This window comes from Trichosurus vulpecula, chromosome 1 (genome assembly GCF_011100635.1).
Source record: "Trichosurus vulpecula isolate mTriVul1 chromosome 1, mTriVul1.pri, whole genome shotgun sequence".
NCBI lineage: Eukaryota > Metazoa > Chordata > Mammalia > Diprotodontia > Phalangeridae > Trichosurus > Trichosurus vulpecula.
In genome coordinates this window covers 113,595,880-113,617,988 of record NC_050573.1, presented here as the reverse complement: position 1 = coordinate 113,617,988, position 22,109 = coordinate 113,595,880, and the positions used below count along the sequence as shown (strand labels likewise).

The 22,109-nt window shown below is 36.8% G+C and overlaps 1 protein-coding gene across 2 annotated transcripts in view; it reads left to right on the top strand.

Moving 5' to 3' along the window:
• NSMCE2 (NSE2 (MMS21) homolog, SMC5-SMC6 complex SUMO ligase) overlaps window positions 1–22,109 on the top strand; it is a 292,458-nt gene that overhangs the window by 57,168 nt on the left and 213,181 nt on the right. For both annotated transcript variants that reach the window (XM_036734156.1, XM_036734165.1), the window contains one exon: window positions 16,664–16,770. In XM_036734156.1, coding sequence (XP_036590051.1) covers window positions 16,664–16,770 — 107 coding nt within the window. The remainder of the gene's footprint in view (window positions 1–16,663; window positions 16,771–22,109) is intronic.

The following is a 22,109-nucleotide window of genomic DNA, read 5'->3' as shown; positions in this document are numbered from 1 at the left end:
CTTTTAAACTCAGCAAACACATATTAAATACTTACTGTATATAGGATACTGTTCTAGGTGTAATGTGGCAGAAATATTTCCCCAGCTAGAAAATCCAAAGTTTAGGTTATAAGAGCATTTTCTCTGACTGTTCCCCATGCCTGGAATGCTTTCCCTATTCTACTTTATCTACTGACTTCTCTGACTTCTTTTAAATCCCAACTAAAATCCCATCTTTTCCTGGAAGGTTTTCCCAACTCCTCTTAATTGTAGTGCCTTTCCTTTCTTAATCATTTCCTGTTTAACCTGCATATAGTTTACTTTGTATGTATTTGTTTGCATGGTGTTTTCCCCATCACACTGTAAGTTTTGTTAACTGTCTTTTGCCTCCTCTTGTATCCACAGCGCTTAACACAGTGCCAGGAACGTGGGAAGTGCTTAATAAATGCTTATTGATTGGTTGGTTGAAGCTTACTGTCTAGTAGGGGGAATGAAAAGCAAATACATTTAGTTTTGATAACTCAGTAACACATGATAAGTAAATGGGCCAAGGTCATTACTAATAGGAAGAATTAGAGAAAGTTTTCTGTAGTACTTGATTTTTGAGTTAGGCTCAATAGGAATTTACCAGGCAAATATGAGAAGGATATAAAAGTTAAAAAAAAGAAGAGTACATCTTCTGGAGATAGTGAGTAGTCCAGTTTGTAGCCTACAGTGCATGAGGTAGAGATAGTAATATGTTATGAGGAAAACCTAGAATGCCAGGACAGGTTAAGTGAATTAAACACAGTAGGCACTAGAGGAACCATTCAAGATTTTTTTTTAAAGCAAATTAATGCATAGGTTTTTCTGAAGGGGGCATAGGTATAGAAGGGAGCAAAAAGAAAGTGAAGGTGAGAATCTTATTTTGAAGTTTTTTCAGTAGTCTAGGAGAGTCAAGTGAAGGCTTGCACTAGGCTGGTAACAATAAGAATAAAGGTGGAATGGTAGAACTGAGAGAGATTGAGGTCAAGGTGTAGTAATGGAACAGGAAGTAAAAGAAAGGGAAGAGTAATATATCAAGATTTCATGGGAGACAGAATGAGTGATCTTCATAGAATCATTGGATCTTACATGTAGAGCTGGAAGGAACTTCATCCAGTCAGTACCCTCATTTTACAGAGGAGAAGAAAACTGAGGCATAGACAGAACCTTACATATGGTCGGTCATAATTGCATGAGGTCACACTGAAATAATAGAGCTGGCTGTTGATTTCAGGTCTTGTGACTGCAAGTTTAGCACTTTTTTCACACCTTGTGGCTAACGTCTTTCCCCTTGGAAATTGTGTCCAGACATAGATGATAGCCATTTGTACTTAATTCCTAAGTTATTATTTTGGAGGGGATCACCAGAATAATTTTCCACTTCAGACTCAGGTTATAGATACAAAGTGATAATACAATTCAGGCCAAGTACTACTATAAAATGTAAATTATTTTGGCAACTCAGTTTTCTTCTCCTCTGTAAAATGTGAGGGTATTGGACTAGATGACATCTAAAGTTCCTTCCAGCTCTACAAGCAATATAGGTAGGTGACATGGAAGAATGAATTCAAAGATGGTTTCTTTTTTTCTTGAGCATTTTCCCCATTTACCTTATTTAAATATGAACCAACTCATTATTTTGTCATCCAATGTTGTACACATACTACTTGCTATTCTATTATTTCTCATGAGAGACATTTGGAAAATGCCAGCTCAGTTTTAATTTTGTAACACTAATTTCTATTTGGGGGACTAATTATGGCTTTAAACTACAGTTCAGTTAGAAATATCATTAAGGTTTCTATGAAATATTTCTCAAGCATTGTATGAGTCATTAAATTCAACTTCTGTAGAAAGTATAGGGATTGTTTAATAGCTAGGTATTTGCAGAAATTATATATGTAAATATATAAATGTATGTAAGAGTTTATTTATAGATCTGTATATCTTCCCAAGGATATCTAAAGAGTTTTTCCCCCAAAAAGTGTGTTTTGGGTGGTCTAAAATTATTCAAAGAACATAAGATGACTTTCATTTACAAAATTTATAAGAATCACATGGTAATCTAAGAAGATTAAAAAATATCTGCTCTATGATATAGAAAGCAAAATTCTTCCATCATATATCCCATTTATCCTTGGAAACCTTTTTTTCACTGCAAAAACCATCTTTATGTATTTTCTTTCCTCCCTTCCACTAACTAGTAATTATTTCACCTCTGTGTGACACATATATATCTTATCCAGTGAATATTTTTTGAATGCCATGTGTATTCCCCAGTCTAAAGTGTTCTTTATTTCAGTTTAGTTCAGTAATTCAATAAATACTTATCAAGTGCCTACTGTGTGCCAGGAGAGCAGCTAGGTGGTGCAGTAGATAAGGAGCTGGGTCTGTGAGTCTGGAAGACTCATCTTCCTGGGTTCAACGCCAGTCTCACACACTTATTAGATTTGTGATCCTGGGCAAGTCACTTAACCCTCAGTTCCTTCATAAGCTGGAGGAGGAAATGGCAAACTGTTCCAGTATCTTAACCAAGAAAACCCCAAATGGGATCATGAAGAGTTGGACACAACTGAAAAAGTGACTAACAACAATACATCTTTACATAAACAATTCACCTTGATTTTAATACAGATCCAAGAGCTATTGTGCAGGGTGCTTGTTCTTTAGTATCTTGACTAAATGCAAAGAGATGAAAAGAGAAAGAAACATACAATATAAAATCTCAGTCTGGCCATTTACAGCTAAATCTGTTTGTTGTTCTTGTCTTCGTCGTTGTACTCCCTTGAGGACCTGTCATAGTAGTCATAATAGTATGCTGATAATACTCCTCTAACAATAATAACGATATCTATCATTTATGTGGCATTTTTAAGGTTTGCAAAGTGCTTTACAAATATTATCTCATATTCACAACATCCCCGGAAGGCCTTAGGTGCTGTTATTGTCCTCATTTGACAAATAAAGTAATTGAGGCAGACAGATTTAGGGGTTCACCCAGGGTCCCACAGCTAGCAAGTATTTGAAGCTGGATTTGAAATTGTGTCTTTCTGACTTGAAGCCCAGCACTCTGGGTTATACCATCTGGCTGTCTGTGAATGCTATTGAATGACCTTCTAGAGCACAGGCAGAGGTGGCAGTCTCATGGACAGAAACAATACATTGAGTTGTTAAAATGTCAGCTGTGTCCAAGCCTATGTAGCTGCCGGGTTAGAGATTAAGGTCACCTGAGGGGTAGCAGAACTGGGCTTATCAGTCCCTGCACGTCTCATGTGGTACGCTGATCATCTAGCTCTGCAGTATTAGTAGTTCCAAGATTGGGAGACTTCCGGGAGGACTTAGGAAGGCAGAGAAGCCCTAAGAGTGAAATGAGAAGCCAACAGAAACTGCAGACACCTCAAATATAATCATACTGGCTTTGTCAAGGCCTAGATTTCCAATGTTGAGACCCTGGTGATGTGGTTTGTTGGTATCAGCAGCAAGCAACCAAAAGAACACCCACCATTGTTAAGGAAAAAGTCCCAAAGACATGGAAAAAAGACTTCTCCCACATGTGAGAGACCAGGGCAGCCTACACATCTAAAAGCCTTGAAATGATTCAGAGGCCTTAGAATACACAATACATGCAGCAATTCAGTAGACAGGCTAACCTCATCTATCAGATTTGATACTTTTACATTTGTTCTTTTAATAAAAGAGTATCACTGAGTTCCAATCTGGACTTTCACTTTCAATCACCATTAGTCTGTTTCAGAGAAGCAGTTTCTCTGGCAGTTGCCCCTGAACATCAGGATAAAAAAAAAATCTTCAAAGAGCTTTATGGTCCCTGCTGATTTAGTCATCACTTCAAAAGTTCTTCTGAAGTTTTAGGTAGTAAGAACTTCTTTGTTATCAATTAATTATCAGATCATTAAGCATTTATCACAGTGCCTACTTGCAGAGAGGGTACTAACTTCTACTTTAGCGTGTAAATCAGGAACTGTTTGTACCGTCCAAACTCTGTTTTGAAAAAGCTATCTCCACGTGTCTCAACTAGTGATTGCACTAAATGTGGAGCAATTACACAAGCAGTCAGTTGGATTGCCTTATGATGTGGGAATTTCAATATTTGTGGTTTGTAATGACTGTTCAAAGATCAGGTAGACTAATCTTATATTTGATTAATTTTTGCAATGGTTGAATTGGCTAATTTATTGCACACAGGCTCTATATTAAAGAAAGATTATTCCTTGAAGTAAATTTTAGCATTCCTATATGATTTTAAATCATCATTGGGGTTGTTTTTCTCCCCTTTGAGGATAAGTCTTCTAAATTTATTATGAAAATCAGTGGATAAATAATTGAACTTAGAAATATTTGTCTTAGAATGACTCAGCTCTTCTCAGCAACACAGTGATTCAAGACAAGTACAAAGGATTCATGAAGGAAAACTCTATCCATATCCAGATAAAGAACTGATGGACTCTGAATGCATATTGAAGCATATTTTTTCACTTACTTTATTCTTTCTTGTGTTTTTTTTGTAAATCTGTTTCTTCTTTCACAAGCGTGACTAATATGGAAATTCTTTTTACATGATAGCACATGTATAAACTATATTAAACTGCCTACCCAAGAGGGGAGGGAAGGGAGGGAGAAAATCTGGAACTCAAAATCTTGTAAAAATAAATGTTATAAATTTTCTTGATATGTAACTGGGGAAAAAATAAAATAGTATTAAACTTTAAAAAAATAAAATGAAATATGAAACAAATACTTGTTTTATATACATATTCTTCAACAAGGTAGTATAGTAGATTAGAGCACTGGACTTGGAGTCAAGAAGACCTGAGTTCAAATCTAGCCTCAGACATTTGCTGGCAGTGTGATCTTGGGCAAGTCTCTTAACCTCTATTTGTTTCAGTTTTCTCAGCTGTAAAATGGGGATAATAATAGTACCTACTCTTGAGGACTGTTAAGGGGTCCCCTGAATTTGTCTTTTTGAGTTGCCATATTTTCCAGAAACACTGGACCCAGAGCATGTAGGAGGCAGACCTGAATGTGTCAAAGACGAAGCCCCCCAACGTGAGCTGACATAATGTATTGTTTACATTCCAAGCTGGACTCCCTGTGTGTCAGGACAGGCACCAAGTCTGCACTGGGCTTGTGCGTCTGGGACCCAGTGGAGATAAGCAGACTAACTTCACAGTCCAGCAGTTCCCAATTCTGCTTTTGCCATTGCCTTGCTCCTTTCCTTCAGGACAGGTTTTGTCCTTTTCCCACCTTTACTTCACCTTTCCCCCTTCCCATGCCATGCCTCTTCTTGGTATCTCCTCCTTCCTTTGTCCTGCTGTTACAAAAATGCAAACTTTCGTATGAATTGTGAACTCTTTGGGTTCCACATGCGTGTTTGTTTCTCTTGTAATAAACCTCCTTGAGAACAAGGGACAAACAACAACAGCCAATCTAGTTTTCATGTTAATTTCATGAAGTTGTGGTTGTCTGTTGACACTGCCTTGTGAGGACCGAATGAGATACTTGTGAAGTGCTTAGCTCAGTGCCTGTGACACAATAGGTGCTATATAAATGCTAGCTATCACTACTGTCCTCATCATCACCTGGAATCGGATCAAGTTCTACTCTCCAGAAGAATTAGTTTTCCTGCCTGTTAAATGATTATTTGTTGATGAGAGAAAACTTACAACAATCAGTCAGTCAGTGCATGTTTATTGTGCATTTATTACATGTAAAGCCTTGTCCTGTGCTCTGTGGTAATACAAAGAAATACGACAAAGTGCCTGTATCATAATTCAGTTGGGGAGAAAGGAATGACTTATTTATAAAAAACAAACAAAAAACAACAACAACAAAAAAAAACAACACAAGTCAGTCTATGAAAAATGCTAAATGAGTGGTATAGACAAAAAGCCTAAAAATATTCAGAATTACTCAATTTAAATTTTTGTGGTGGTTGTTCAGTTGTTTCAGTCATGTCTGACTCTTCAGGACCTCACTTGGGTTTTTTTTTTTTTGGCATAGATACTGGATGCTTTGCTATTTCCTTCTCCAGCTCATTTTACTGATGAGGCAACTGAAGGAAACAAGGTTAAGTGACTTGCTCAAGGTCACGCAGCTAGTAAGTATCTGAGGCCGGATTTAAACTCAGGAAGATGAGTCTCCTGACTCCAGGGCTGGCACTTTATCCCCTGTGCCACCTAGCTCTTCCTTAATTTACATTACATGACATTACATTACTTATTAATTATAATCATATATTATAATGATTTATAGTGTTTTAAAACTTATAAAACACTTTGCATATATTGTTTCATTAGATCCTCACAAAGCTGTGAAGTCATTACTATTATTATTTCCTTTTCATGGATGAGGAAAGTGATGCTGAGGGAGTCTTGCTCAGGGTCACATGGCCATTAAGTATCTAAGGAGCTTTTTAACCCAGGTATTCCTGAGAACCATCTCTCCACTAAGGCAGCAGTTCTCAAATGTTTTGGTGCCAGGCCTCCTTTGTTTATATGGATTATACCTATTGATATTTACCATAGTAGAATTTTAAAAGTTCTTTTTATGATTACCAAAATCATTTTGGCCTTGGAATTAGGAAAACCTTTTAAAAAGGTGTCAGGTACTCATAGGGATCACCACTGTACTAAGGCTCCACAGAATGTAATTTAAAATCACAGAAATTAGATTTTAAGATTATCTTGATTTCGACTCATGGATAGGCTTTGGATAGGTGGAGAAGGCTTTCAGAGATGAAATATAGGGGGAAGAAGGAAAATTTGGATCAGTATGGAGTTAGGAGATAGTAGAGTAGCACAGATCAAGTTGGACAGCAGATTGGGACCAGCATATAGAAGGCACTGAAAGCTTGCCTAAAGTGTATAAATATGCAGCCCTTTTTAAGTTAATAAGATACCTTTGAAATTCTTAAAATCTAGGTCATGTTATAGACAGGTTATTAAAAATATAAATCCTTTTGGAAAGTGAGCCTGCCCCCTTCTCAAGTTTTTATTTTGCTTTTAAAATTTCTAGGTAAGCCATACCTTCAATTTTACATGGTGGGGGAGGGGAAGAGGAAAGAACAAATTTAGGCTTTAGCTCATTTTGTGTAATATTCTAAGCCCTTGAGAGGGATGTTATCACACAAAATTCTTAGTCTGTTGGCCTTGACAGGAACTTACCTAAATTGCGCTACTGTTTTCATGAATGAGAATAACTTTTCTCTGGATTTATATGGTTCTTTTAGATTTGGCTCTGGAATCACTCTGTTGTTCTTTGGTTTGCACATATAGGCACATCCTTACCTAAATAGAATTCCGTCTCTTTGCAGGTATATAAACTACTTTGGATGTCCTGAGAGTTGTGTAATCCCTGTTATTTCTGAGATGACACCTATAGCAATTCAAAAGAGCCAAAAACCTTCCATGACAAATGCCTTCCAGACATTTTACTGTTTTAGCATTCCTATCATCAGCAGACTTTTCCAGGATGTTGGAAAAGAAAGACTGGCTTTAAAAAGAAATGTACAGAAGACAGAAACAAGCCTAGTTAGCAGAAGATGCTTATTACTCATCCGTGTTAACAAGCATTTATGAAATGTTTAGCATGTGCCAGGCACTGTGCTAAATGCTGGAGATAAAAAGAAAGGCCAAAACATGTTTCTGCCCTTGAAGAGCTCACATTCTTATGGCAAAAGACAACATACAAACAGTAATTTCAGAGGGAAGTCACTAGTGGGGCAGTACTATAAAAAGTCTGTGAAGGATACTAAAGCTCAGAAAGAGCTACATGTGGTAAGGAAAGCTAGAGTTGACAAAAATTGTGTGTGTTTTAAGGAATATTGGGAGAAAAAGGAGGACCAGAGAAGGGATAGAGATCTTTGTTGGGGTGGATTAGACAAGGCTGACCAGCAAGAGAAAGGGCAGAACTGCTCCATTCTTACTTAGTTTCTTTTTTTTTCTGAAAGGAAGAATCACCTTTACTCTGGAAATGAGAAAACAGAAATGACTAACAGAAGCTGATACGCAACATAATAAGACATAGTAAGAGTATACCTGACTGTCCTTGATAAATTCAAGCTATCTGGTCCAAGTGAATTATCTCCTTGGGTCCAGAGAGAACTGGCAGATAGGTTTGTTGGATCACTGCCAGCATTATCTGAGAGAGCATGGAAAATGGGAGAGGCACCTCAAGATCGGATAGAAAAGGGCTGCTATCCCAGTTTTCAAAAAAAGAAAGAAAAAGTGCAAACTATAGGTCAGTGAACTTGACTTTGTTTCCTAGGAAACTCTATAATGGATCATTAAAGAGAAGGTTGAGAAACATCTAGAAAGGGAAGCAGTGATTACAAAGAACTATTAAGGCTAAGAGCAGCTCATGCCAGACTATTTTTTTTTCCTTTTTTCTTTTTTGACAGAATTGCAAATCTAGTAGCTTTGGCATTTTTAGTGAAGCTTTTGGTAAAGCATAACATATTATTCTTTTAGGGAAGGTGGAGAAATACAGAATAGATAATAGTACTGAGGGATATGGAATATCCATCCTTATTGGATAGATATGGAATAGTAAGATGATTATGGAACTGGTTTGATTGCAGGACTCAAAAAGTAGTTGTTAGTGTTTCAGTGTCATTTGCAATTGGAGGACTCTAGTGGATACTCTAGGGATCTGTGCGTGGCCCTGTACTTAACATTTTTATCAGTGACCTGGATAAAGGTATAGATGATATGCTCATCAAATTGGCACAAACCTTGGAGGGAGAGCTAACACTGTAGATGACAGTCAGGATTCAAAAGGCTCTTACAGCATTGGGTTGAATCTAAAAGTGAAATTCAGTAGGGATAAATTTAGAGTCATACCTTGGCTTAAAAAAAAAACTTTACAAGTATAAGGTGGGAAAAGGAGAAGTTCTGAAAAAGATCTGGGGATTTTAGTGGCCTACAAGTTCTGTATGAATCAGCCATTGTGAAGTGGCAGCCAAAAAAGTGAATGTGATTTTGTGCTGGATTAAGAAAGGCATAGCTCCCAGGAAAAGAGAAATGATAGTCCCACTGTTTTCTTCCTTTTTCAGATGTCATTGGGAGTAGTATTGTGCTCAATTCTGGTCACCATAATTGAAGAAGGAAATTAATGATCGAGGGAGTATCCAGAGGAGGGCAAGGAGGATGGTGAAGAAAGGCCTTGGGTCCATATCATATGAGGATTGGTTGAAGGAACTGGCTATGCGTAACCTGGAAAAGAGAAGACTGGGGAGTGGGGTGTGGGGATGCTGGGGGAAGAGGGTAATAGCTGTTGTGCTGCATTTGAAGAGCTGTCGCATGGAGGAAGGACTACCCAAGAGAGCAAAAGTAGGAGCAGTGGGTGCAAGTTGCAGAGGCAGATTTAGGCTCATTGTCAAGGAAAGCTTCTAACAACTCAAGTTGTACAAAAGTGAAATCGACTGCCAGGTGAGGTTGTTGGTTTCCTCTCCTTAGAGATCTTCAAGCAGAGGTAGGACAGTCAGTTGCTACCAGGTGTGTTTTGGTGGGCATGCCTTTAGTGTATGGGTTGGACTAGATGCTGCTGAGGTCCCTTTCAATTTTCAAATGTTGTGATTCTCTGAAAGGCATCGCTTATATTTTCTTCTGTGTTTTCAATTATTTGTAAACTTTATATCCACATTGCAGATTATTAATTATCAGTGTTTAAATACCCTATGATATATGTTAATCTTGGTCTAGCTGTTTCCTCTTATAGTTCTGGGCTCTTGTGCTGTACTATAGGTTGTTATGTGTTCAGGAAATGAAATTTAAAGACTACCATAAGCAAAAAAAAAAAAATCAGGATTCTAAATATACTGGGGATAAAATGCTTAAAAATTAACTACAAATGACTTTTGGACTATTCCTCTAGTATCACTTCCTCAGAACCTGTGAAAAGATAACATCTAAGTATGTGTACATGTATGAATATAAATTTAAACAAGTCAGCGATACTTCCTTTTCATGTAATTTCCAACTGCAAATTTTAAAACATCATTATGAGCTTCTTTTTCTATTATTTTTCTGCCATTCTAATTTATTTTTTCCTTCGTGTTGCCTGTCTCTTTTGGACAGGGGCTGATGTTTGCCTTAAAATAATTTAGATTTTAAAGCATCTGAATCTTTTAATATAACAAAGAGGAGCACGTCCAGCAAACACTTATTAAGAGCCTACTATGTGTAGCACACTTTGCTAGGAATTATAGGAGATTCAAAGTTTGAAATAGATTCAGTCCTTAACTGAAAGGAGTTTATAGTCTAGTAGTAGCAAGATAAGATCTGTGAACTAGCACTGATAGCTAGTTCCATTTCACAATATTGCATGAGTAGTGTTTTAGAGAACTATAAAACAAAGTACTTAGATGATCTGAAGGAGTGTAACCAACCAAACATATAAAGGAAGAATCATAGATTTAGAATAGAATGGGGCCTTAGAGATGATCTAGTCTAGCCCTCTCATTTTATAGATGAGAAAACTGAGAGCCTGAAGCTACGTGATTTTTTCAAGGTCACGCTGGTAATAAGTAACGAAGGCAAGATCTGAATCCCAGTTTTATGAATTCAAATTCTGTGTTACTTCCATTGCTTTACTTTGTTTTCCTACAGGAATAAATGAAAAATTTATTAAGCATTTCCTATACGCAACGCACTGTGCTAAGAGCTGGAATACAAATAGAAAAGTCACTCTCTCAGGGAGTTCACATTCTAATGGGGGACATAATATGGATGGAAGGTTTCAGCTGTAAGTCAGGTGGAAAGGTCCCATCGTGCTTAGAGTGTAGTGGCAAAGTAAGTAGTAATGCCTTGTCTTTCCTGTCATTTTCACTGATAAAATCATATAATTTTCTGTTATAAACCATTTGGCATGGACTTTGGTGACAAAAATTTTCTTTTCTGGTTCTTTATTAGATGTGACTGAGGCACTTTTAAGAGCATTTTCCAGGCTTCATTTCCACAAAAGTTGCTTCCCAGATTACGGCTGGGGGCACTGAGCTGAAACATTGTTGTTCCCAAGTCCCTTGGTACCAGGATTCTAGGCTGTCTGCCTCAAAGTCTGAGGGAAGATGGTGGTTGTAGTGGTTATATTTGCCTGGCATATGCTGCCTTCTGTGCTTCCTCAGGGTGTCCTACTGACTGAGCCAGGCCAGCCCACCTATCCTATGAATAGCAGTTCATTAGCAGTTGGTGGGGATAGCTGCCACCTTCTCTACAGGATTTACCCCAGATGATGGGTGTGGGTGCTGGGCTGGAAGCAGGACAGGTGGTCTGGGGTATGCTGTCACTCCAGTGTTCTTGTACTCATCTACCAGTTGGTGGCAGTTGGTCAGCAGTTTTTGCTAGTGGTGATAATAAAGGCAGACCCTTCACAATGATTGCTGTCCTCAGTGATGGTTGTGGGGCTTGGGCTGGAGGCAAACTAGTGGTTTGAGGGGATGCTGCTTATCCCCAGTGCTCTTGCTTTCAGGGTCCTTGGCTATCTCCATCAGGACCTGACACATGCTGCCTCCTGTTTCTGCTTTAGGAGCTACCATTTGAATTAGGTTTCAATTCAACAGGTAAAGAAGGGGAAAACAAGGTCATTCTAGGCATTGGGAACAGTATGAGTAATATAATGGAGATGTGTGAGTACATATAATAAAAAAGTTCACTATATCATTATCATAGCATATATTTGGAGGAGTCATTGTGGAGATGGACACTTATTGGAATTGGCTAAAAGAGGAAATAACATACATGCTCAGTTGGATATAGAAATCTTTCTTAAGGAAAATTGGGACATTAACGTACTGTTGGTGGAGTTGTGAACTGATCCAGCCATTTTGGAGAGCAATTTGAAACTATGCCCAAAGGGCTATAAAACTATAAAACCCTTTGACTCAGCATACTAGTAGGTCTGTATCCCAAAGAGATCAAAGAAAAGGGAAAAGGACCTGTTTGTACAAAAATATTTATATCAGCTCTTTTTCTGATGGCAAAGAATTGGAAATTGAGGGGATACCCATCAAATGGGGAATGGCTAAAGAAGTGGTATATGATTATAATGGAATATTATTGTGCTATAAGAACTGATAGGCAGAATGATTTCAGAAAAACCCAGAAAGACTTACATGAAGTGATAAAAAGTGAAGTGAGTAGAACCAGGGGAATATTGTACAGAGTAACAGCAATGTTGTAACAATGATCAACTGTGAATGACTTAGCTATTCTCAGCAATACAGTGATCCAAGACTTTTCCAAAAGACTCATAATGAAAAATGCTATCCACATTCAAAGAAAGAACTGATGGAATTTGAATGCAGATTGAAGCATACTGTTTTTCACTTTATTTGTGTGTGTATGGGGGGGATTTCTTGGCATATGTCTTTTTTCACAACATGACTAATATGGAAATATGTTTTGTGTGATTGCACATATATAACCTATATCAAACTGCTTACCATCTCAGGGAGGTTTGAGGGAGGGAGAAAACTTAGAATTCAACATTTTAAAAATGTTAGAAATTATCTTTACATGTAATTGGGAAAGAATAAAATATTACTAAAAATAAAGTTTGTAAAAAAAAAAAAAGAAAAATCTATATTAATTGGCCGGGAAGTAAGGGGAGAAGGATAAGAAAAAGGGGGCTGATAGAAGGGAGAGCAGATTGGGGGTGGTGGTGATCAGAAGCAAAATACTTTTTTTTTCTTTTTCTTTTTTTTTTATTTTTAGTTTACAATACACGGTTCTACATAATTTTGAGTTCCAGATTTTCTCCCCTCCCTTCCCCCTCCCTCCCCAAGATGGCATGGAATCTCATATAACTACCATGTATAACTTCGCATTGAATTAATTTATACACTAGTCAAGTTGTGGAGAAGAATTATGACCAATGGAATGAATCATGAGAAAGAAGAAACAGAACAAAAAAAAAACCCAAAAAAACAAAAGAGAAAGAAAAAAGGCGAGCATGTAGTGTGCCTCAATCTGCATTCAAACTTCACAGTTCTTTCTCTGGATGTAGATAGCGTTCTCCATCGTGAGTCCCTTGAGTTGTCCTTGCACCTTGTGTTGCTGAGAAGAGCGAAGTCTGTCAGGGTTGGTCCTCACGGAATCCATATATCTGTGGTTGTGTACAATGTTCTCCTGGCTCTGCTCCGCTCACTCAGCATTATGTCGTGTAGGTTTTTCCAGGTTGTTACGAAGTCCGTATCATCCCCATTTCTTATGGCACAATAGTATTCTATTACCTTCATATACCACAGCTTGTTCAGCCATTCCCCAATTGATGGGCATCCCTTTGATTTCCAATTCTTGGCTACCACAAAAAGAGCTGCTATAAATATCTAGCAAAATACTTTTGAGGAGAGATCCAGGGTGAAAGGAGAGAGAGAGAGAGAGAGAGAGAGAGAGAGAGAGAGAGAGAGCAAGCAAGCATAAACAGGGGAGGAAAGTAGGATGGAGAGAAATACAGTTAGTAATCATAATTGAATGTGAATAGAATGATCTCACCCATAAAACAGAAGCAGATAGCAGAGTGGATTAAAAACCAGAACCCTACAATATGCTGTCTACAAGAAACACACTTGAAACACACATAGAGTAAAGGTAGGGGTTTGGAACAGAATGTATTATGCTTCAGCTGAAGTAAAAAAACAAAAAGCAGAGGTAACAATCATGATCTCAGACAAAGCAAAAGCAAAAATAGATCTAATTAACAGAGATAAGCAGGAAAACTTACATTTTTCTAAAAGTTATCATAGACAATGCAGTAATATCAATACTAAGCATATATATGCACCAAATTGTATAGTATCCAAATTCTTAAAGTTAAATGAGTCATGGAAGGAAATAGACAGTAAAACTATAGTAGTGGGGTACCTCAGCTTTCTCCTGTCAGAACTAGATAAATCTAACCAAAAATAAACAATAAACAAGAAACAAGTTAAGGAGATGAACAGAATTTTAGAAAACTTAGTTATGATAGACTTCTGGAGAAAATTGAATGGGGATAGAAAAGAATATACCTTTTTCTCAGTAGTATGTGACCCCTACAAAACAACCAAATTCAGAAAAGGAAAAATATTAAATGTATCCTTTTCAGATTATAATGCAATAAAATTATATGTAATGAAGGGCTGTGGAAAAATAGATTAAAATTAATTAGAAACTAAATAATCTAATCCTACTGAATGAGTGGGTCAAAGAAGAAATCATGGAAGTGATAATTTCATTAAGGAGAATGACATCAATAAGATTACATACCAAAATTTATGGGATGCAGCTAAAGCAGCTCTTAGATAAAAATTTATATTTCTAAATGCTTACATCAGTAGAATAACAAATGAGGGGATCAGTGAGTTGGGCATGCAATTAAAAAAAAGCTAGAAAAAGAACAAATTAAAAATCCTCAATTAAACTCCAAATTAGAAATACTGAAAATCAAAGGAGAGATGAACAAAATTGAAAGAAAACCATTGAATTAGGAGCTGGTTTTATGGGGGGAAAACCCAATATAATAGGTAACTATTGATCAATTTGATTAAAATAAAAAAAGAAAACCAAATTACCAATATTAAAAATTAAAAGGCTGAATGCACTACTAGGGAAGATGAAATTACACATGATGAACACAATAACAAAATACTTTTCACACAAATAAAGTCAGATCTAAACCACTGGAAAAATATTAATTGCTCATGGGTAGACCAAGCCAATATGACATTTCTACCTGAATTAATTTACTCATTCAGTGCCATACCAATCAAACTACCAAAAAATTATAGTGCTAGAAAAAATAATAACAAAATTCATCTGGATGAACAAAAAGTCAAGAATGTCAAGGGAATCAATGAAAAAAATGTGGTGGAAGGTGGCTTAGCTGTACTGCAAAGCAGTAATCAAAACAATCTGGCACTGGCTAGGAAATAGAGTGGTGGATCAGTGAACTAGATTAAGTGTACAGTACATAGTAGTAAATAATCATAGTAATCTAGTATTTGAGAAACCTAAAGACCCAAGCCTTTGGGACAAGAACTCACTATTTGACTGAAACTGCTGGGAAAACTGGAACTCAGTTTGGCAGAAACTAGGTATAGACCAACATTTCACACTATATACCAAGATACGGTAAAAATGATTACATGATTTAGACATAAAAGGTGATACCATAAGCAAATTAGGGGTGCATGGAATAATTTACCTGTCAGATCTATAGATAAGGGAAGAATTTATGACCAAATGAGATAAGGAGCATTTTGGAATATAAAATGGAGAATTTTAATTGCGTTAAATTAAAGAGATTTTCCACAGATAAAACCAATGCAGCCAAGATTAGAAGGGAAGCAGAAAACTGGGGGAAAATTTTTTATAGTAAATTTTTCTGATAAAGGCCTACTTTCCAAATATATAGAGAACTGAGTCAAATTTTTAAGAATACAAGTCATGGGCAGCTACATGGCCCAGTGAGTAGAGCACCACCCCTGGAGTCAGGAGAACCTGAGTTCAAATCTGGCCTCAGATACTTGACTCACTTACTAGCTATGTGACCTTGGGCAAGTCACTTAACACCAATTGCCCTGCCTTCCCCCCTCCAAAAAAAAAAAGAATATAAGTCATTCCTCAGTTGTTAAATGGTCAAAAGATGTGAACAGGCAGTTTGCAGATGAAGAAAGCAAAGCTATCTATAGTCAATGAAAAAATGCTCTAAATCACTATTGATTAGAGAAATGCAAATTAAAACAGCTCTGAGGTACCACCGCACACCTGTGACAGGAAAATGACAAATGTTGGAGGGGATATGGGAAATTTGGGACACGAATGCACTGTCGGTAGAGTTGTGAACTAATTCAACCATTCTGGACAGCAATTTGGAATTATGCCTATAGGACTCTGCATACCCTTTGACTCAGCAATATCACTAACCAGGTCCATATTCCAAAGAGATTTTTTAAAAGGGAAAAGAACCTCTACATACAAAAATTTTTATAGCAGCTTTTTTTATGGTGGCAAAGGTTTGGAAATTGAGGGTATGCCCATCAATTGAGGAATGGTTGAACAAGTTGTGGTACATATGGTTGTTATAAAATACTATTGTTCTATAAGAAATGACCAGCAGGATGCTTCCAGAAAAACTTGGAAAGACTTACATGATCTAATGCAAAGTGAAGTGAGCAGAGCCAGGAGAATATTGCACATAGTAATAGCAATATTGTATGATGATCAGCTGTGAATAACTTGACTGTTCTCATCAGCGCGAAGAACTCGCAATGGAAAATGCTATTCGTCTCCAGACAAAGAAACAATGAAGTCTGAATGAGGATTGAAGCATACTTTATTTTTCTTGGTGTATTTGGGGGGTGGTGTGGTATTGTGTTTTCTTTGACAACATTACTAATAGGGAAATGTTTTGCATGACTGCACATGTAAAAACTACATCAGATTGCTTCCCTTTTGAATGAGGGGAGAGGGCAGGGAGGATGGGAGAGATTTTGGAACTCAAAAATTTTTAAAAATGTTAAAAATTGTTTTACATGTAATTGGAAAAAAAATGAAAAGATAAAAAAATTGATAACTAAACAAAAAAATCATAGAATATATTGGTGTACTTCTGGTTTTACATTTTTGGAGAGAAGAAAACATTACTACTATATTTTATCTTGCAGCTGATATAGGTGATGATTACAATATGGAAAATTTGATGTCTGAATATGTTGAAATGGATCGAGATCTGAACCAGTATATAACGGCAGTTGAAACTACCCTAAGTCAGGTATGTTTAATATTTGTATTAGCCTACTTTATATTTTCCTCTTGTTTAGAAAATCTCAAGTGACAGAAATTTGAAAATATTTCTGAATTAGGCAGGCCTAATTCAGAGATAGTAAATTTGTGTTTGATTTTATTTCATCTTCTATTCCAGATTATTTTGTTTAAACCTGTTCAAACTGTAATTACTTCTAATAGATTCCTCTAAAATTCCAAAATATAAGCAAAGAAAAAAACCTCCCCCCAAAACCCACACTTTACATAATTGTTCTTTTCCAACTCTTCTTAAATATACTGCTTAGAATTACTTGGTTACTCATTCTTCATTATTAACTTCTATACATTTACCACAAACTGAGGTAAAATGTGAAGAATTCATGTATGAATTTAAAAATGCAAAAGGCCAACCTTTTGATTTTTCTAGAGGCCAGAGTTAATTTTTGTTGACTCCAGCTGTCACAGAAACAATATATATGGCAGTTAGGGTGGGAACATAGCAATGTCCTATTCAGTACCACATTGGGTAAGAAATGAACAATCAGTTTGTGGTAATATTTCTCTGAAATTCTTTGTCCTCTGAGCAGTGCAAACTCCTTATTGAATTGATTTCATTATACCTCTACAAAAGGGTAACCTTATTTGTTATTTGTTATTTTTTATGAGTGGGCACCTGAAAATACACCATAAATTAAGCCTCACAAAAGTTACTCTAGTAGCTAAAGTAATATAAGCTATATCTTTAAAATGCAAGTTAATAAAAATGTTTATTCCATAAACATGTAAAAATGTTTAGATTTTGTCATGGTTTATTGAAACTTTTTTCTTCTCAAGGTAGTTTTCAGTGACTTTTTTCAAAATACTTCACTAATACTTCTTGTAATTTTTAGTCATGATAGCAGTTATTGATTTTTTTTTTTAAAGAAAATGGTGAAATTGTCACCATATGTGACTTATAAACAATGCTGACAAAACACTGCAGGAAATGGCATTGAATGAGCCATTCCTTTTTAAGGCAGTTTCTTAATTTCCCACACAGTGAATTGAGTCCATTTTATGCTTTTATACATCAATCCCCTTTTGTTAATCTGATAGGCTTTCTTTAACTTTTATTCTGATTGTGCAGATGTGTCTTCGTACTCTGAACTGTAGTTAAGAAAAGAGATCTTGACGTCACAATTTAGTGTTGACTTTTCCTTTTCCATGACATTATTAGTAACCATTTTTTCTTGTCTTTGTATGAAGAACTGTAAATATTTTAAGTATTTAAGCTTATATCACTCAATTCAATTTTTATGTGTAATGCTGATCTTATGGAAACATTAAAGTCCCATTAAATGGCTGTGTATTTTTAGTTTCATAAGTATTGGAAGCAAAAGTTGGCTTAATGGGTCTTATAACCTTCATTGTAAGAAACCATGAATTCCACGTAGGTCAATACAGTATGATTTTAGTTCCAGTTTATATAATCACAGAACCTTTTTAAAAAATTTATTTATTTAATTTATTTAATATATTTAGTTTTCAGCATTGATTTTCACAAGAGTTTGAATTACAAATTTTCTCCCCATTTCTACCCTCCTCCCCACTCCAAGATGGCTTATATTCTTGTTGCCCCGTTCCCCAGTCAGCTCTCCCTTCTGTCACCCCACTCCCTTCCCATCCCCTTTTCCCTTCCTTTCTCGATTGGGCAAGATAAATTTCTATGCCCCATTGCCTGTGTATCTTACTTCCTAGTTACATGCAAAAACTTTTTTTTTTGTTTTTGAACATCTGTTTTTAAAACTTTGAATTCCAAATTCTCTCCCCTCTTGCCTTCCCACCCACTCTCCCTAAGAAGGCAAGCAATTCAACATAGTACACATGCGTATCATTATGTAAAACCCTTCCACAATACTCATGTTGTGAAAGACTAACTATATTTTGCTCCTTCCTAACCTATCCCCTTTTATTGAATTTTCTCCCTTGACCCTGTCCCATTTCGAAAGTGTTTGTTTTTGATTACCTCCTCCCCCTATGTGCCCTCCCTTCTATCATCCCCTCTTTTTTATCTTCTTCCTCCTCCTTTCCTGTGGGGGTAAGATACCCAATTGAATGTGTATGTTATTCCCTCCTCAGGTCAAATCTGATGAGAGCAAGATTCACTCATTCCCCCTCACCTGCCTCCTCTTCCCTTCCTACAGAACTGCTTTTTCTTGCCACTTTTATGCAAGATAATTTACCCCATTCTATCTCTCCTTTTCTCCCTCTCTCAATATATTCCTTTGTCATCCCTTAATTTGATTTTATTTTTTTAGATATCATCCCTTCATATTCAACTCATCCTGTGCCCTCTATGTATATATACACATACATATATACATACATACACACACACATATATACATATACATATACATATACATATACATATACATACATACATACATACAAACATACATACATATATATATATATATATATATATATATATATATATATATGCATATTCCCTTCAGCTACCCTAATGCTGAGGTCTCATGAATCATACACATCATCTTTCCATGTAGGAATGTAAACAAAACAGTTCAACTTTAGTAAGTCCCTTGTGATTTCTTCTTCTTGTTTACCTTTTCATGCTTCTCTTGATTCTTGTGTTTGAAAGTCAGATTTTCTATTCAGCTCTGGTCTTTTCACGGAGAAAGCTTGAAAGTCCTCTATTTTATTGAAAGTCCGTATTTTGCTTTGGAGCATGATACTCGGTTTTGCTGGATAGGTGATTCTTGGTTTTAATCCCAGCTCCATTGACCTCTGGAATATCATATTCCAAGCCCTTCGATCCCTTAATGTAGAAACTTTTAGATCTTGGGTTATTCTGATTGTGTTTCCAGAATACTCAAATTATTTCTTTCTGGCTGCTTGCAGTATTTTCTCCTTGATCTGGGAGCTCTGGAATTTGGCGACTATATTCCTAGGAGTTTTCTTTTTGGGATCTATTTAAGGAGGCCATCGGTGGATTCTTTCAATTTCTATTTTACTCTCTGGCTCTAGAATATTGGGGCAGTTCTCCTTGATAATTTCTTGAAAGACGATATCTAGGCTCTTTTTTTGATCATGGCTTTCAGGTAGTCCAATAATTTTTAAATTGTCTCTCCTGGATCTATTTTTCAGGTCAGTGGTTTTTCCAATGAGATATTTCACATTGTCTTCCACTTTTTTATTCCTTTGTTTCTGTTTTATAATATCTTGATTTCTCATAAAGTCACTAGCTTCCACTTGCTCCAATCTAATTTTTAAAGTAGTATTTTCTTTAGTGAGCTTTTTGACCTTCTTTTCCATTTGGCCAATTCTACTTTTTAAGGCATTCTTCTCCTCATTGGCTTTTTGGACCTCTTTTGCCATTTGGCTTAGTCTATTTTTTAAGATGTTATTTTCTTCAGCATTTTTTTGGGTCTCCTTTAGCAAGCTGTTGACTTGTTTTTCACGATTTTCTTGCATCGCTCTCATTTCTCTTCTCAATTTTCCCTTTACTTCTCTTGCTTGATTTTCAAAATCCTTTTTGAGCTCTTCTGTGGCCTGTGACCAATTCATAATTTTCTTGGAGGCTTTGGATGCAGGAGCTTGGACTTTGTTGTCTTCTTCTGGTTATATGTTTTGATCTTTCTTGTCATCAAAGTAATGTTCTGCAGTCTGATTTTTTTCTGCTGTTTGCTTGTTTTCTCAGTCAATTACTTGACTTTTTAGTTCTTTGTTGAGGTAGGTCTCTGCTTCCATTGTGGAGTGTGTACTGTCCTGAGCTTCAGGGGTTTTATGTAGCTGTTTTTCAGAAAATATGGACCTGTACATTTTCAGTCCTTCCAAGGTTTGAGTGACCACAAGCACCCTTTTTTACATTGGAACTGTGAGGAGATTCCCTCTCCACCACCACCACCATTGCCATGCCAGCACTCTTCCTTGCCCAGGGACTGTGAGCCAGATCCAGGCACGGGGAAAGCAAGCGAATTCTGCGTCAGTTCCAGCAAAGACATCCCTGCAATCTCCCTGTGATCAGCCCCTGGATCCTCCTACCATCTGTGGACCAAGAGCTCCGGAAGCAGCCACTGCTGCTGCCACTGCCACCACTGCCCTGAGGCTGGGGCCAGACCTTGTTCCCCTCTCACCCAGGTCCAACAGACCTTTCCTACTGACTTCTAAATTGTCTTTGGGTTTGTGGGTTGTGAAGTCTGGAAAGCACCACAGCTGCCAATGACTCAGGCCCCTGAGTCCTGTTCTGCCCCGTCTGTGCTGATGTGGCCCATGCTGGACTGCACTCTTCTCTTGACTGGTGCAACAGACCTTTCTTCTCTACCTTCCAGGTTGTCTTATACTGTAAATTTGTTTCACTCTGTCATTTCGTGGGTTCTGCTGCTCTAGAATTTGTTTAGAGTTATTTTTTATTGGTATGGAGGGGTGGCTTGGAGGAGAGCTCAAGCAAGTCCTTGCTTTTACTCCGCCATCTTCGCTCTGCCCTCTAAAAAAGTTGTAACTCTTATAGAGTATACTTCAGTGACTTTTAGTGATATTGCAGCAATTTTTGATATACAGAAGTTAAGGTTTTCAAAGACAATTCAAACCTATTTGTTGTATAACAGGATTAGTTGTACCAAACTGCAAAGGGAAGCAATTAAAAATGAAGCAGCCCAATTAATCCTCAGAAAAAAAGACCTTCAGAGGGAACAGCAAGGTGGAGTGGTCATTATTACCTCTTCTCCAGTGTGGCACAGGCTTTTTGAGGATGGAAGAACAGTGAGATGACCATTTTAAAATAAAACAATGTTCACATTGTTCACATGAAGAGAATTTGTCATGGACAAAAAAACATGTAAATACTGGAGTACTGAAAATTTGGAAAAGATAATTTTTTTTTAATGAAGCTCACTTTTTTATTGAGTGCTTTATCAAAATTGCTGTCTGAAGAAGTCTTTAGTATGCCAGTAAGAATTGATTTTCTACAAAATGTCCACCCATGCTATTCATTGTGATAAAAGTCTGGCTCTATCATGTAGCATTAAAGATGTATCAAAATTTTGTGTTTTGGATGTTAAATTAGGTAAAACAAGTCATTTTAGCAGAAATAGGATATGTTTCATATTAAGCTTTTAAAGGTATAAAACATTTTAAGGTCTATTATATAAGGCAGTGAATTTAAGGGAAAGTAAGGAGTTGAACATTCGTTGAATGTCTGCTATGTGCCAGGCAGTACGCTGAGCACTCTGCACATCTCTCATTCATTCTTCACAACAACCTTGGGAGGCAGGTGCTGTTATTATCATTATATTACAGTTAAGGAAACTCAGAGAAACAGAGGTTAAGTGACTTGCCCAAGGT